The sequence below is a fragment of the Geotrypetes seraphini genome, chromosome 5, assembly GCF_902459505.1.
Source record: "Geotrypetes seraphini chromosome 5, aGeoSer1.1, whole genome shotgun sequence".
In the NCBI taxonomy this organism is placed as follows: Eukaryota; Metazoa; Chordata; class Amphibia; order Gymnophiona; family Dermophiidae; genus Geotrypetes; species Geotrypetes seraphini.
Window position 1 is genome coordinate 108,589,211 of NC_047088.1, and position 15,073 is coordinate 108,604,283.

At 42.4% G+C, this 15,073-nt stretch overlaps 1 protein-coding gene across 2 annotated transcripts in view; it reads left to right on the top strand.

The window, feature by feature from the left end:
- Positions 1 to 13,186, top strand: part of LOC117360975 (septin-4-like) — a 49,756-nt gene extending 36,570 nt beyond the window's left edge. For both annotated transcript variants that reach the window (XM_033945687.1, XM_033945688.1), the window contains 3 exons: positions 977 to 1,142; positions 6,217 to 6,301; positions 12,956 to 13,186. In XM_033945687.1, the coding sequence (XP_033801578.1) occupies positions 977 to 1,142; positions 6,217 to 6,301; positions 12,956 to 13,036 (332 nt within the window). In that variant the 3' untranslated portion in view covers positions 13,037 to 13,186. The remainder of the gene's footprint in view (positions 1 to 976; positions 1,143 to 6,216; positions 6,302 to 12,955) is intronic.
- Positions 13,187 to 15,073: the final 1,887 nt, after the last annotated feature.

Below are 15,073 nucleotides of genomic sequence, written 5' to 3' on the forward strand. Positions count from 1 at the left end.
CAGTTTTGAGAAAGAAAAGATATTAAACTTTAAATGTGAGTGCTGCAGAAAAAATAGAGTACTTGGAGGGCCGCAGAAAAAATAGCTAATGTCTTATTAAAGAAATGACAATTTTGCATAAGGTAAAACTCTTTATAGTTTATATATCTTTCCTTTTAACTGTTAAAGGAAAGTTTTATAAACTATAAAGAGTTTAACCTCATGCAAAATTGTCATTTCTTTAATAAGACAATAACTATTTTTTTCTGCGGCCCTCCAAATACCTACAAATCCAAAATGTGGCCCCGCAAAGGGTTTGAGTTTGAAACCACTGGTGTAGCCTGACTATAGTACCAGGAAGAGGCAGTCAGAAAATGCTCTGGAAGACTGAGTCCGCGATTCGCAAACCGCAAATTCGTGGGGGTATACTCTATATGAAAAATGGTATTACAATTAGTACTATTATGGGGGCGGGGTCTGGGGCAGAGCTTGCGGGCCCCCCAAACAAAAAAGCGTTCCGCTGCCTATGGTTGGGATGATGGCCAGAGTAAAATGGTTTCACCTCTGTTACTGAAGTTTTATGGGCAAAAATCTGGTCAAACCATGATCCCAGTGCTCAATCTGGTTCCATTGCACTGGATTGCAAACAAAGACAAAGCAAAAATATTTTCCTGGATTTTTTTTTCTATTACAATTTGTACATCACACTATAAATATAATCATTTATAAATCATTATAGTCTGTCTGGCAACAAGGAAATTTCCAGGCACTACACTTAGGAGATTGGGAAAGCTGTGATTTGTTTATAGGGAAAGAGGAGGAGCTGAGAAATACACAAAGAATCTCCAGAGAATATACATAAACAGGACATGATCCTTCTTAATAACCATTCATATAGAGAAAGGGATAGAGAGATGAATAGTCTAGAGAGGAAATAATGCAGCGCTGGGATCACCATTCAGAGATCATGTGATTGCTCTTTCTTCTTACCTTGTAGTGGAAAATGCACTCCACTGTGACTTTGCCAAACTGCGAAACATGCTGATTCAGACCCATATGCAAGACCTGAAGGACGTGACACAAGAGGTGCATTACGAAAACTATCGGGCCCACTGCATCCAGAGCATGACACGTGTGGGAGCCAAAGATCGCAGCAGCCGCAGGTAATGCACCATTCTATCTATTATGACTGCAGTCTCTGCTAAGTAGGGTATATATATTTTTTATTTATATTCAGATTTTAGCACAATGGTTACCCCAAAAATAATGGAAATAAAAGCAAAGCAAAAATATATATAAATTACACCAAAAAATACCACAGTTAATCCAGTGTACATCATGGGGAAAAAATAGGGAAATAACATTCTTAAGGAAAAAATAGAGCTAACCACCCAAAATGTACATTTTAAAAATTAATTCACCCCTTACACCAAATTACACTACCCCATCTGATTTTCTTATCTAACAAAAAATTCTCCAAATGCTCAGAGCCCTGAAAAACAAAATTGCAACCCTTATAGAAAATAAGGACCTTTGGGAAGTTTTGGCAGCTTTGCTATCTGATCTTTTCAATGCTTCTGTAGAGTTGGGAGTGGTTCCAAACAGGGGCGTAGTCACAGGTGGGCCTGGGCCCACCCAATTTAAGCTCAGCTTGGCTATTACAGTCCTGCATCGCTTTCTTCAAGTTCAACAGAGATTCCCACATGCTGCCTGCCGCTGACCTGGGCATTTCCCCTCTGTCACAACTTCCTGTTTCTCTGCTTGGATGGGATGCAGCAGAAATGTAGTTTCCAGGTCAGCGGCAGGCAGAATGTGAGAATCGCTGCTGCATGGGACCTGTTGAATTTGAAGAGAGCGATGCAGGACTGTGGGAGCTGGTGCTCTCAAGGTACACCACTGCCTGGGACCTTGAAACAAGAGGAAGAAGTGCAGGTGGAATGAGACGAGGGAGAAAAAGAGAGATGTTGCAGCAGGGCGGTAGGGAGAATTACTAGATATGGAGTGGAAGTGATAAAGAGAGAGATGCAGCAAAGCAGAAAAGAAGGGTGAGAGATGACAAATCCTGTATATGAGGGGAGAGAGTGAAAAAATACTGGACATAATGGTCGAGGGGAAGGAGAAATGGTACATAGAGAAGAGATGGAGAAACAATAGACATGATGGTGGAGGGGCAGAAGAGAAGAGATGCTCAAGGGAGGGATGGAGAGAGAGATGTCTGACATGAGGGTAGATGAGAGGTAGAGATAAATATATAGAAGATGGAGAGGGAAGAAAGAGGGCATTGGTATCCCGGAGGGGGTGATGGAAACATCCTGGACAATGGAAGAGAGAGAGCATGCTGGACCATGGGGGAGAAGGCAGGAGGGAAGAGAGAAGGGATAGGGAGATGAGAGGCTATGAGGATGGGGAGCAGAGAAAGAGGAAGCAGATTCTAGACTATATGGGTGGAGGGAGGAAGACCTGGGAATGGTAGAACTATATGGAAGAATCAGGAGGGAAAGGAGTGACAAAGAAATGAATAAGAGAAGAGTGATTACAAAGGGTAGAAATATGGTAATGAGGAGTAGATTAAGATGAAAGAAAATGAAGAGCTGGGATGGGGAATGGGAGAGTTAGTGAGTGAGAGAAGATGGAAATTTTAATAGGCAGCTGAAGACTAAAATGGAGAAGGGTGAGATGGTGAAATTTGAGTTGACAGAAAAGCAGAAAATTAAAGTAAGAGGAAGAAACTAAAAGGGAGCAATCAATATGTCGGAGGGAATAGACAGGAAAGAGGAGAAAAAAAAATAAAATAAATGGACAACAGTTACTTGAATAAGATTTAGCAGATGACAGACAAATCAACAAAAAAGAGAAACTGGAACCAACATGATGAAAAAATAAAATGTCTAGACAAAGGTAGAAAAAAATGCATTTTATTTTGAATGTTTTAAATAGAATACTTATTTACATTTATTTTATTTATTTAAAAAACTTATAGCTCGCCTAAACCTAAGTAGGTTCCAAAAATACATAGAAAATTTAAAAAGAAAACCACAATAAAATCACTAGATGGTATAATGACTATGTTCTCTCTGGGTTTCCGCAGCTGGCATTGTGCTTGTGCAGGTTTCTGAGTCTCGCTGCGTCTTTGTCAGGTAGAAACTGATGTTTCAGCCACCATGTTGTGGCTTTCTTCAGGATATGCTCTGAAGTCTGCAGTATGACTTTGGAAATGTGGGTTCACTGACCTGATTGGGAACAGGCCAGTCCACCAATTTGAATTTTGGCAGAAAAGTCAGTTGAAGCCCTTTGAGTACACACATTTTTCAAAGCAGGTGTAAATTTATGCATTGTGTGTTAAGGCTGGCATATAGATGCAAATCAGGGGCATTTTCAAAAAACTAAAATGTCCAAAAAATGGCATAAATTGGCACTTGGATGTTTTGCTCACCAGAACATCCAAGTACCAATTTTTGAAACCGTCTTTCTAGAAGGCTTACGAGGCATCCTAGCTACTGTGAATCCAAAACTAAAGGGAGGTGTATTCTGGGCAGGCTTTGGGTAGGCTTTGGGCATACTTAGACTTGGATATCTTGTGATGATAATCAAACCTTTCCAAGACATCCAGGTCAGAACTTAGATATCTGGAGCTAGACCTGTTTTAAAAGCATCTAAAGAGGACTAGTGTGAGATCAGCTAGATTAGAAGTTCCTTGTAGTAATATTAATTTTGGAATGTTAATTTAATATGTTGTGTGATCTCACTTTACTGTACAAGATGTATATGCTTGGAAATTTTGTAAAAAATTCTATAAATAAATAATATAAAAAAAAAAAAAAAAAAAAGCATCTAAATGCTGAAAAGGTACCCAAACTTACCAGATGACCACTGAAGAGATTAAGTAATGATGCCCCCCCCCAAACACGCACACACAGTCTTCCAATAAGCACTGACCCCCCCCTCCCACCTCCCCAAATCTGAATAAAACGGTGCATATCCGTCTCTAGAACAGCAACATCTGGTATGGGAAAGCATCACACCGATGTCTTAAGTAGCCTGGTGGATGGGTTTGTGAGCCATAAAGAGGAGGACGCAGGCCCATAAGACACGCTAACCACTACACTTATGGTGGAAAGTGTGAGGACTAAAACCCATCAAAATCCTACTATACTGCCATGTAGGTGCCACCTGCAGCCATAAAGACTATTGGGTGGTGAACAGGTGGGTATAGTAGGTTTTGAGGGAGTTTGGGATGGCTTACCATACATTATAAGGGGGTTCTGTTGAGATGTACACCTGACACCCTTTATGTGAAGCTCACAGCTATGCCCTCTTGGGATGCTCTGTTTGAATGTCTGTGTGGCCATCCCTGTGCACTATTCCCATCTATCCATAAGAAGCATTTCTTCTTTTCTCTTACCTGTGCACCATCTCCTCCCTCTGTCTTCTCTTCCCCTCCATCCCTGTGCACTATCTCATCCCTCTCCCATGGTCAGACAACTCTGTCTTCCCCCTTTCCCCTCATTTGGTCTGGCATCTTTCTCCTCTGCTTCCCATAGCCTGGAATCTCTCTCCTCTCCTATGGTCTGGCATCTCTCTCATCTTCCCTCCCTTTTCCCAAGGTCTAACATATCTCTCCTTCTCTCCTCTCCTCCCTACAGTCTCTCTCTCCTTCCCATTCCAGTGGTCTGACATCTCTCTCTTCCCCATGCATCTCTTTATCTCACTCTTCTCCCACTACCATGTTCAATAATTCTCTCTCCCTCCCTCTCTCTGCCCAATAATTCTCCTTTTTCTTAATCTCCTCATGTGCACCATCTTTCTTTCTCTCTCTCTCAAGATATCCAATTCTCCCTTTCTATTCCCTCCCTCACCTCAGCATCTCTTTTCCTCACTCTCTCTCTTCTTCCATTCTAAGGCTCTCTCCTTCCCTTCATTCTATGTCCCAAGTTTATGCTCCCTCCCTCCCTCCCTCCTATCATTTGTCCAAAGTTTTTGCTCCCTCTTTCTTGAGTCCCAACACGCCCCTCTCCCTCCATTCTGTGCCTCAACTAGGTGCCTCCCTCCGGTGGGTATCTTATGTTTTCATTGCTGCCCTCAGGTGTATTATCTTCTGGCCGGCTCCCTCCTCTTCATTTCCACAACGTGCATAAAGCCACAGGCGGCAGCTCTTATGCGTGTCCGGCGCCTGAACCGGAAGTCTTCTCTCTTACGTCGCAACATCAGAGGCAATGCTTCCAGATGAAGCGCGGGTCAAATGAGGAGCCGCTGCCCGTGCATACTGCAGAAATGAGGAGGAGAGAGCTGGCTAGAAGATAAAACACCTGGGGCATGAATGAAAACGCCACATCGCACCGCAGGCCACACAAAATTGCCAGGCGGGCCTTGAGTTTGATACCTGTGCCTTAGGGAGAACACTGGGCTGCACTCTTCCACTCTTTGGGCCGTGGGCAGTGTAAGTAAGCACACTGTCTTTGGCAGCCCCACTGTCTTCCTGTCCCTGGGAAGCTATAGCAGAGGGAAAGCTTCTGGGGTCACAAAATGCCCTAGAAAGAGTTAGAAGCATAGACACAAGGAATTGCAACCAGAGGCTGGGAAAAGATGATTAGAAAAATAAAATCGCCAAACAACAAAGGTAGGAAAAATTATTTTATTTTCAATGTAATGATTGAAATACAGTATGTCAGTTCTGGGAATTTACATTTGCTGTCTATATTTTGCACTGTTCAGGAAGAAATGCATTTGTTTCTATTTCTCTGGTGTACTGCATGCAGAGTCTGGCATCTTAAGGCTTTGTTTGTATATATTAGGATTTTTAGGCCCCCCCCCCTTTTATCAAGCCGCATTAGGGATTTTTTTTATCACTGACCGCTGCAGTAAAAGCTCAGATGCGTATGAGCTTCGGAGCTTATACTGCAGCGGCTGATGATAAAAAAATCCCTAATGCGGCTTGATAAAAGGGGGCCTGTATTGCATAGGGTTTATCTGTGTTCTGCATGTGGTAACCATGGGCAGGTGTTATGGTAAAAATGAATGTCCAGGAGCGTTATGGACCCACGTAGGAAAATATTTGTTGGCTCTACTTCAAGTCTTTTGGACCCCCAAATAGCCCTCACTTAAAAATTAGTGAAGACCACTTCCATAAGGTATGGAATATGAGGGGAAAATCCTTCAGTAACAGGTGCAGTAAATACTGGCATCCAAATCTGAATACTTCCTTCAGTACTAATCACTTTTTATTTTCATTTCATGCAGCAAGCTATCACGACAGAGTGTGACAGAGCTCTCTTTGCTGCCTCTAGCTGATACGGAAAAGCTCATCCGAGAAAAAGATGAGGAGGTAAGGAGAATTCTGTAAAGCCACCAACACCCACACTTATCCTACAGTATACCTAAGGGCTTCTTCTATTAAACTGCTATGAGCATCAGGAGCAGTGCGGGCCATTCAGCATGGCTCTCTGCACTAGAAACTGCTAGCGCAGTTTAATAGAAGAGGGAGTAAATGTAAGAAATCCTGCATGAAAATTAACCTTTTTATTCTATAACTAGTTTTCTAGCCCGTTACATTAATGGGTGCTAGAACAGATGTGTAGACTTAAGCATTTCTTTCTTTCTTTCTATCTTTCTTCTGTATGTCTGTCTCTTTCTCTCTCCCTGCCCCCTTTCTTTCTTTCTGTCTGTCTTTCTTTCTGTCTCTCTCCCTGACCCACTGTCTCTTTCTTTCTTTATTTATTTATTTCTGTCCCTCCCCGCTGTCCAGCAGTAGCCCTTCTTCCTTCCTTTTACCTCCCCCCTGTCCAGCAGCACCCCTTCCCTGCTCCCCCTGTCCAGCAGTAGCCCATCTCCCTTCCTTTTACCTCCCCCTATCCAGCAGCACCCCTTCCCTGCTCCCCCCTATCCAGCAGTAGCCCTTCTCCCTTCCTTTTAGCTCCCCCTTGTCCAGCAGAACCCCTTCCTTTTACCTCCACCCTGTCCAACAGCACCCCTCACAACGCCAAAGAGCCGCGGTCATGTTCCCACACGCTGTCTGTGCACCCCAATAGAGAAACCGCCGTTTTTTACCTTTCGTCGCCTCATCTTCCATGTCGGTGTGAGTAAGAAGGGGGACACCATACCCACTATAACGTGGCTGCCAGACCAGAAGAGTAGAAACCCTCTCTCCCCTCCCCCCACCCGCTCTGCACGCTTGCACCCTAGAGCCCGTAGCACATCAACCCCTGCAGCCAACTGCTGGCGCTCGGCAGTGTACTGCACAGGCACGGCACCACGAATCACGGACCCACAGAGTTTGAAGTGCGCATGCGTGCTAAGGGTTTATTATAGCGGATGTGAGCACCTAAAGACACACTTCATATGCACTCTCAGATTATAGAATTCTAATACTTGCCTGCTTGAATGTTACAGAGTCACATGTAAGTGCTAGTTGGGACAATAGATGGTATGGATAGGCCATATGATTTTTGCCTTCAATTTTCTATATTTCTATGACAGCGTTCCCATGTAAGTCATTGGTAAAGCCCCATTTGGAGTATTTTGTTCAGTTTGGAGGTCATATCTCACTAAGGACATCAAAAGATTTGAGGTAGTTCAGAGGAAGGTGACAAAACTGATATGGGGTTTGTGCCAAACAATGTATGAGAGGACGAACAGCTTAGAAATCCGTCCACAAAATAAGTTTCAAAAATAGCGAATTGGAAGGGTTTGGCGAGAAAAACATTCATCTATCTCTTTATGTCATTTTTGGGACCTTTATCTTTTTTGAAAATGAGCCCCTATGTATATACCATTGTTTGTTCATAAAGAAGTAGAACCTGTGCAGAGTGCCAGATTCAACTCTGGCCACCTTGTTGGGCAGACTGATTGGACCATGCAGGTCTTTATCTGCCGACATTTACCGTACTATGTTACTGTGTTACTATGTTCCTGTACTGGGAGCTAGTGTACTTGTGCTAGATAATGATGAATACCTTCCATTTATTCAATCAAAAAATCAATCAAGCAGTCAAATTCTGAAGCATTTGCAATTGTTCAAGCATTTTGCTGGCTTCTGGCATGAGGTCACCTGTACCGCATTGAAACAACTGAAGGAGTGAGACCCAATATGCACCCTGCCATAGCAGAACAGGGTGTTCAAGTATGCCGCAAGGCACAAGGGGATAGCCCAGTAGAACAATAACAGAATTATATGCCTCTAAAGTTAATAAAAGACCAATAGCTGCACTGACTCAGATCCTTAAAAGGTAGTTGCTGCAAAGATGCAACATACTATTGAAGTGGAGCATGAATAGGAGATAGGGGACATGAAAATATTCCTTCAGGAAATCTATGAATCTAAAGCTGAAAATAATGGAAAGGGTTTTAGAGCAGTGGTCTCAAACTGACAGCCCAGGGGCCACATGCAGCCCGCCAGGTACGATTTTGAGGCCCTCGGTATGTTTATCATAATCACAAAAGTAAAATAAACAGTTTCTTGATCATATGTCTCTTTAGCTATAAATTACAGTATTATTAATAAGACTTAACCAAAAGGAAATTTATAAACTATAAAGAGTTTTACTTCATGCAAAATTGTCATTTCTTTAATAAGACATTAACTATTTTTCTGAGGCCCTCCGAGTACCTACAAATCCAAAATGTGGCCCTGCAAAGGTTTTGAGTTTGAGACCACTGGTGTATATCAAGTCAAATCCTCATTAATTAGAGGTCTAGACAGGTTATAGCAGTGGTCTCAAACTCGCGGCCCACCAGGTACTATTTTGAGGCCCTCGGTATGTTTATCATAATCACAAAAGTAAAACAGTTTCTTGATCATATGTTTCTTTAGCTATAAATGACAATATTATTATTAGGACTTAACCAAACGGAAAGATTTATAAACTATAAAGAATTTTACCTCATGCAAAATTGTTATTTCTTTAATAAGACATTAACTATTTTTTTCTGAGGCCCTCCAAGTACTTACAAATCCAAAATGTGGCCCTGCAAAGGGTTTGAGTTTGAAACTACTGTTGTAGAGCATATGGAAGAGCATTTGGACACATTTTCTCAGACTCTTGGGGGTGGAAGAGTGCAGAGGGGAGCTGGAGGACAAGGGGGATATAGAAAACCTAAAACTTGAGGTTCAGTGGCTTAAAGATAAAGCTGAGAACCATGAGAGGTGCTATAATATCAGGATTTTCGGAGTGCCTGAGGGAGTAGAACTTCCCAATGCTTGTACCTTTGTAAACAAAATGTTAGATGCCCGTTTCCCCATCCAGGTTGCTGATGCCAGCTATGAAATGAAGAGAGCTCATCAGGAAATGTGTCTCCACCCAGATCTGAGAAATGGTCCAGTGTGTTTATAGTAAAACTGTTGAGAAGGAGCATGTTATATTAGAAGCTCAGAAGCAATAGACAGTTCAAGATGATAACTGGAAACTACTGTATTTTCCCCGATTTGAGCTGTGAAACTATTAAAAAAAAGAAGCTATGTAAATACACAGAGAAACCCTCATAAAAGTAGGCCTAAGAACCAGTATCGGGGGCCCGGCACAACTTTGGTCATTGAAAATGAACAAAACCAGTTTCTCCATTCTAGTACAAAATAAATATCCACATCAAATAGAAAAAATGGAACTACTTCTTAAATTGATGAAGCACCATTTTGTGGAACACAGCCTTCTATTAAACTGCACTCCTCAGAGTTCATATGAGAGGAGGAGCATATTATTAAGTTTTAGGATGGGGCTCAGCTATCAATGGTTAGTGAAATAGACCACAGGTTGTTGACTAGGCCCATATCTAATCATGAAATCGAAAGAATAGGTTTGGGAAAGAATAGGTTTGGAATTGTGCATCATTAAAAAAAAAAAAAAACACCTCAGAACACAGTTGGCCCAATCCTACAATGGGTTTTCAGTAAAGTGCTGTTGAATGGGAGATTACCTAGCACCATGTTTGATGTCACCGTGATTGTGCTCCACAAAGAGGAAACTGAAACACCAGTGTTCTGGGTATAGACTTATATATCTGCTAAACAGCGATGCCAGAATTTATGACAACATATTGGCAGGGTAATTCCCAAAACCATCCAGCCAGATCAGATGGGGTTTGTGAAGTAGCAGTGCAGCAGTTGATTGATTAACATCTGTCAGGTGATAACTTTAGTCCAGGAGGTACAAAACATGGAAAAGGTAGGCTTATGCATTGCATTAGATGTGGAAGCCTTCAACCATGTTGAGTTCCTATTTGCAATATTGCAGAAATTTAGGATGGGGAGCACTTTGTGAAGTGGATTAAGGCCCTGTATGTTCAGCCCCAGGCATGTATAGTAGTGAATGGTAGAGTTTCAGAGCCTCTAACTTTGGAACAGGGCACCAGACAAGGCTGCCCTTTTTCCCTGTTTGCTTTGGCATTGGTGTGTAAAATTAGGAATAACTGTGAAATTCATCCAGTTAGAGGGGGGCGGGAGGGCTCATAAAATATCCATGTATGCAGATGATGATATGATCTTTTTAGCAGAATCATGACTATCTGTCTCACCCTTACTGAAAGAATTGGACTCCTTCATGGTGGTGTCTGGATTTAAAGTCAATGTAGAAAACCAAAGGTGTTGGTTCTGGGCAGTGCTTCACCTGATATGAACAGAGTGATCCCATTCAAGGTAGCAACCCAGGGATTACAATACTTGGAGATTAGGATATTAAGGCATTATTTGACAAATGCATTAACTTCCCTTGGTAAAATAGACAATTGTGGACTTGCAGAGATGAGGTCTGCTGGTGAGAAGCTCTATGTGGCAAATTGTAGTCCTAAAGATGACAATGGTACTCTGTGTTTTTATCTAATGCATTGCCAATATAGATATTAAGGAGATGGTTGTTGGTAATGGAGAAGCCAATGAGTGAGTTTGTTTGGAGTAAAAAGAAAAGGCTAGGATTAAGAGGCAATGCTGTACTCATGAGGAGAGGGTACTATGATGCCCAAAACTAATGGATACTATGAAGTGGTAGTGCTTAAGGCCATCAGATTTCATTATAAGCATCCATACTGTATGCACTAGGCTGGGATGGAGAGATGCTACACTGGACTGAGTTTACACTCCTGAGAGACAATTAGTGGATGAGGCAGTGTGGGGGTAGAAATTGAGTCATTTATCCTTAGATCCACTGGTCTAGCTCTGGAAACCCCTTCAAAAACAGAGGAGAGGGGATAACAAATGGGCTAGGTACATTAGATAGATTGTGAGCGTGCTGGGATAGACAGGGAAAAACTGGCTTGAGTATCTGAATAAATTCATGTAAACCATTCTGAGCTCCCCTGGAAGAACAGTATAGAAAATTTAATAAAAAAATAAGAAAACTTAAAGATTATTTCCCAGTTTCTTCAAAGGACATTGAGAGGTTGCTCAGGCAATGGCTCAGAAGTGGATAGTCTTTTTTTACTGATCTAATAAAGGATGGTACTGTATGTACTCGAATATAGGATGAGATTATTGGGCCAAAAAAATGCCCAAAAATGGGGATTTCGACCCATATTCGGGTCATTCCCCAATGACCACCCGACACCCTCTCGGACTTCCTGCAGGCCTACCTTTAGGCCTGGACAGGAGGGATCTCTCCTGTCTTCTGTCCCGGCCGACACTAACAATTACTACCCTCACTCCCTTGCGTAGCTTTTCCCTGGTGGTCCAACGTGTATCCCGCATTGAACCCCTCCTGCCAATTTAGAAGGTAGTAGTAGCCAGTGGTACACCTGGGTTGGCACGCAAGAGTGAGCTTTTCATACTCCCAGCTGGCCCTGCACCGCTCCTTGATAGGCTGCCGCCAGTTCTTGCAGGACTAGCATCTCTCGCAGCAGCCTATCAAGGAGCAGTGCAGGGCCGGCCAGGAACACAAAAAGCTCGCTCCTGCGTGCCGGCCTGGATGTGCCGCTGGCTACTACCTTTGAAATAGGCAGGAGGGGTTCAACGCAGAATACACGCTGGATCACAAAGGAAAAGGTACACGAGGGAGGGATGGTGGTAATTGTTAGTGTCGGCCGGGACAGAAGACGGGAGGGATCCCTCCTGTTCCGGCCTACCACTAGGTGGTTTCAGTTAAGGGAAAGGGTTAATCTGCTGGCTGGGTTGGAGGGCAGAGGGGAGTACAGGATAATCAAGCCATTGTAATATCACTGATGAGATTGGTTCTTTTAGTGGGAAGAAGGTACAGGGAAGGAAGGTGGGACAGTGTGCAGAGCCTGGCAGGGAGAGGGGACAGTGTGCAGAGCCTGGCAGGGAGGGGGGACAGTGTGCAGAGCCTGGAAGGGAGGAGGGACAGTGTGCAGAGCCTGGCAGGGAGGGGGGACAGTGTTAAGAGCCTTGCAGGGAAGGGGGCTTTGTTCAGAGCCTGGTAGGGAATGGGACTGAATACAGAGCCTTGCAGGGCAGGGAGTGAAGGGGGCTGGGTGCAGAACTTGGCAGGTAGGGGGGCTGAGTGCAGAACCTGGCAGTGGAGGGTGTGAGGGAGGGGACACTGGGTGCAGATCCTGGCAGGGCATGGCACTTGAATATTAAGCCAACATCTTCCTTCTTTTGGGGGGGAAAATGGGGGGCTTGACTTATATTTGGATCGACTTATACTTGAGTATATACGGTATATTGATATCAATGCATGTTTGCTTTCACAATGCCTCATTGGTATATAATTTAACCACTGTGGTGCAGTGGTTAAAGCTACAGCCTCAGTACTCTGAGGTTGTGGGTTCAAACCCATGCTGCTCCTTGTGACCCTGGGTAAGTCAGTTAATCCCCCATTGTTCCAGGTACATTAGATAGATTGTGAGTCTGCCAGGACAGATGGGGAAAAATCCTTGAGTACCTGAATAAATTCATGTAAACCATTCTGAGCTCCCCTGGGAGAATGGCATAGACAACTGAATAAATAAATAGTCATCACTCTCAAAATAATTTTGTGTCTACAAATGACTTCACTTATGCAGAAAATTTCATTCATTCATTCTTTTCTTCTCACAGTTACGCCGCATGCAAGAAATGCTGCAGAAAATGCAGAAGCAGATCCAGCAGAGCCAAGGAGAACAATCTGACACCTTGTAAGAGAAGATGGTATTTCAAGGATGGAGTGAAACTGAAATATTAATGCCCAAGAGTCCAATAAATACAAATAAGAATAGATTACTTCATAATGGTTTCAAATTACAGGCCTATTTCTTTGATTAATGTAGATGGAAAACTTCTGGCTAAGTTACTGGCTTTACGCTTTGCTAAGGCTCTCCCTTATATTATCGGTATGCACCAAACGGGTTTCATTGCTCAAAGACATTCTTGAAATGGCACCAGACTGGCTTTTCACATGTTAAACTTAACGAAAGCCATGGAAGATCCTTCCTTCTCTGTGTTCTTGGATGCAGAGAAGGCCTTTGATCGTGTAGAGTGGACCTTCATGTATCAAGCAATGGATTGGTTTGGTGTAGGATCCGGATTTATTCAATTGATTCAAACCTTGTATAGTTCCCCCTTCTGCCAGATTATATATTAATAATACTTTTCAGAGCGTTTTCGTTTGGAGAGGGGAGTTAGACAAGGGTGTCCACTATCCCCTTTGCTTTTTGACATTGTTCTGGAACCCTTGTTATTGGCTGTTCAACAGGCAAAGGAGATACAAGGTATTCCTTATGCAGTTCGGGAATATAAGGTCTCTGCTTATGCAGATGATATTTTGCTTCATTTGAAGAATCCTGAATATACCATTCCACATTTACTAGATTTGATTGACCGATTTGGAAAATTTTCTGGATATAAAATAAATTGGAGTAAATCGGGGGTTCTTCCACTTATTTGATTCATTCCCTTTTCCTTTGGAAGTAAGAGAGTATAAAATATTTAGGTATTTGGATTAAAAAAACGCTGGAAGATACAATGAGAGTAAATGAAAAATCTTTATTGCTGAAGGTCACAGAATTATGTGAACAATGGAACAATACAACTTTCTTGGTGGGGGAGAGTTCAAACTGTCAAGATGATGATTTTGCCTGTAATTTGCTACCAAATGAGTATGTTGCCAGTTTATTTTCAAGGGTCCTTCTATAAGAAATTAAATAGTATTCTTACTAAAATTATTTGACTGGGTAAAACTGCCAGAATAGCTTTAATATCTTTACAAAAACCAATTGTGTCAGGTGGGGTAAATTTCCCAAATTTTTATAGGTACCATCAGGCCTATATACTGCATTAGTGTATGTATTGGATCCTCCCTGAGCTCATGGAACATCTCCCTGATTGGCTTTACTTAGAATGGCAACTTATGTCCCCATTAAGATTATGGCATATGGTGAGTATCAAATTGCCCAGAATTTATAAGGACAATAGTATCTTATTTGCCACATGGAGCACCTTAAAATTTATTAACAACTTATCAGAGATTCCAGTAGAAAAATCCATGTGTCAGTCCTTATGATTGAACTCCAAGATTCAAATTGGCGAGTCTAAGATCCTCTGGAAGCATTGGTTGCAGGCAGGTATACGTACGTTAGATGATGTGATATCTAATGGGAAAATGCTTGATTTTTCACGATTGCAACAATCATTCGGTATTTCAAAATCTCAAATATATAAGTGGTTGCAGTTGAAGCAAGCCATTCAGAAGGGATTCCCTGATTGGTGAAATCTAAAAAATCAGTATAGCTTGCCGGGCCTATGCTTCCAGACAGATTTGCTGGGGCATCAGGCAGTCAAGTGGTATAAATTAATATCTGGCTATATGAATATGAAACCAAAAACAAGTTTGAGAGATATTTGAAGCATTGAGATTAAGCAGCAGATTTCTGCTAGTCAATGGCCACGGATATGGTCTTGGAGGATGAGGTGTACAGCGTAAGCATCTATGAGACAAACCTGGTTCATTTGCAGAAATTAGATAGTTCTAAGTCAAATAGATGCTGGCACTGTCATCTCGATATAGGTTACACTGAATCATCTATTGTTCTATTGTCCTTTGATACTCAGTTTTTGGAGATCTATATGGGGGGCATATTACTCTGATTCTGGAGACTGTGGTTTTGCTGTCATATGAAGCGGTTTATGTGGGATGCTGTTATCTCCTACATCTCCTGGGCCAGGCATAAAAACAGGTTA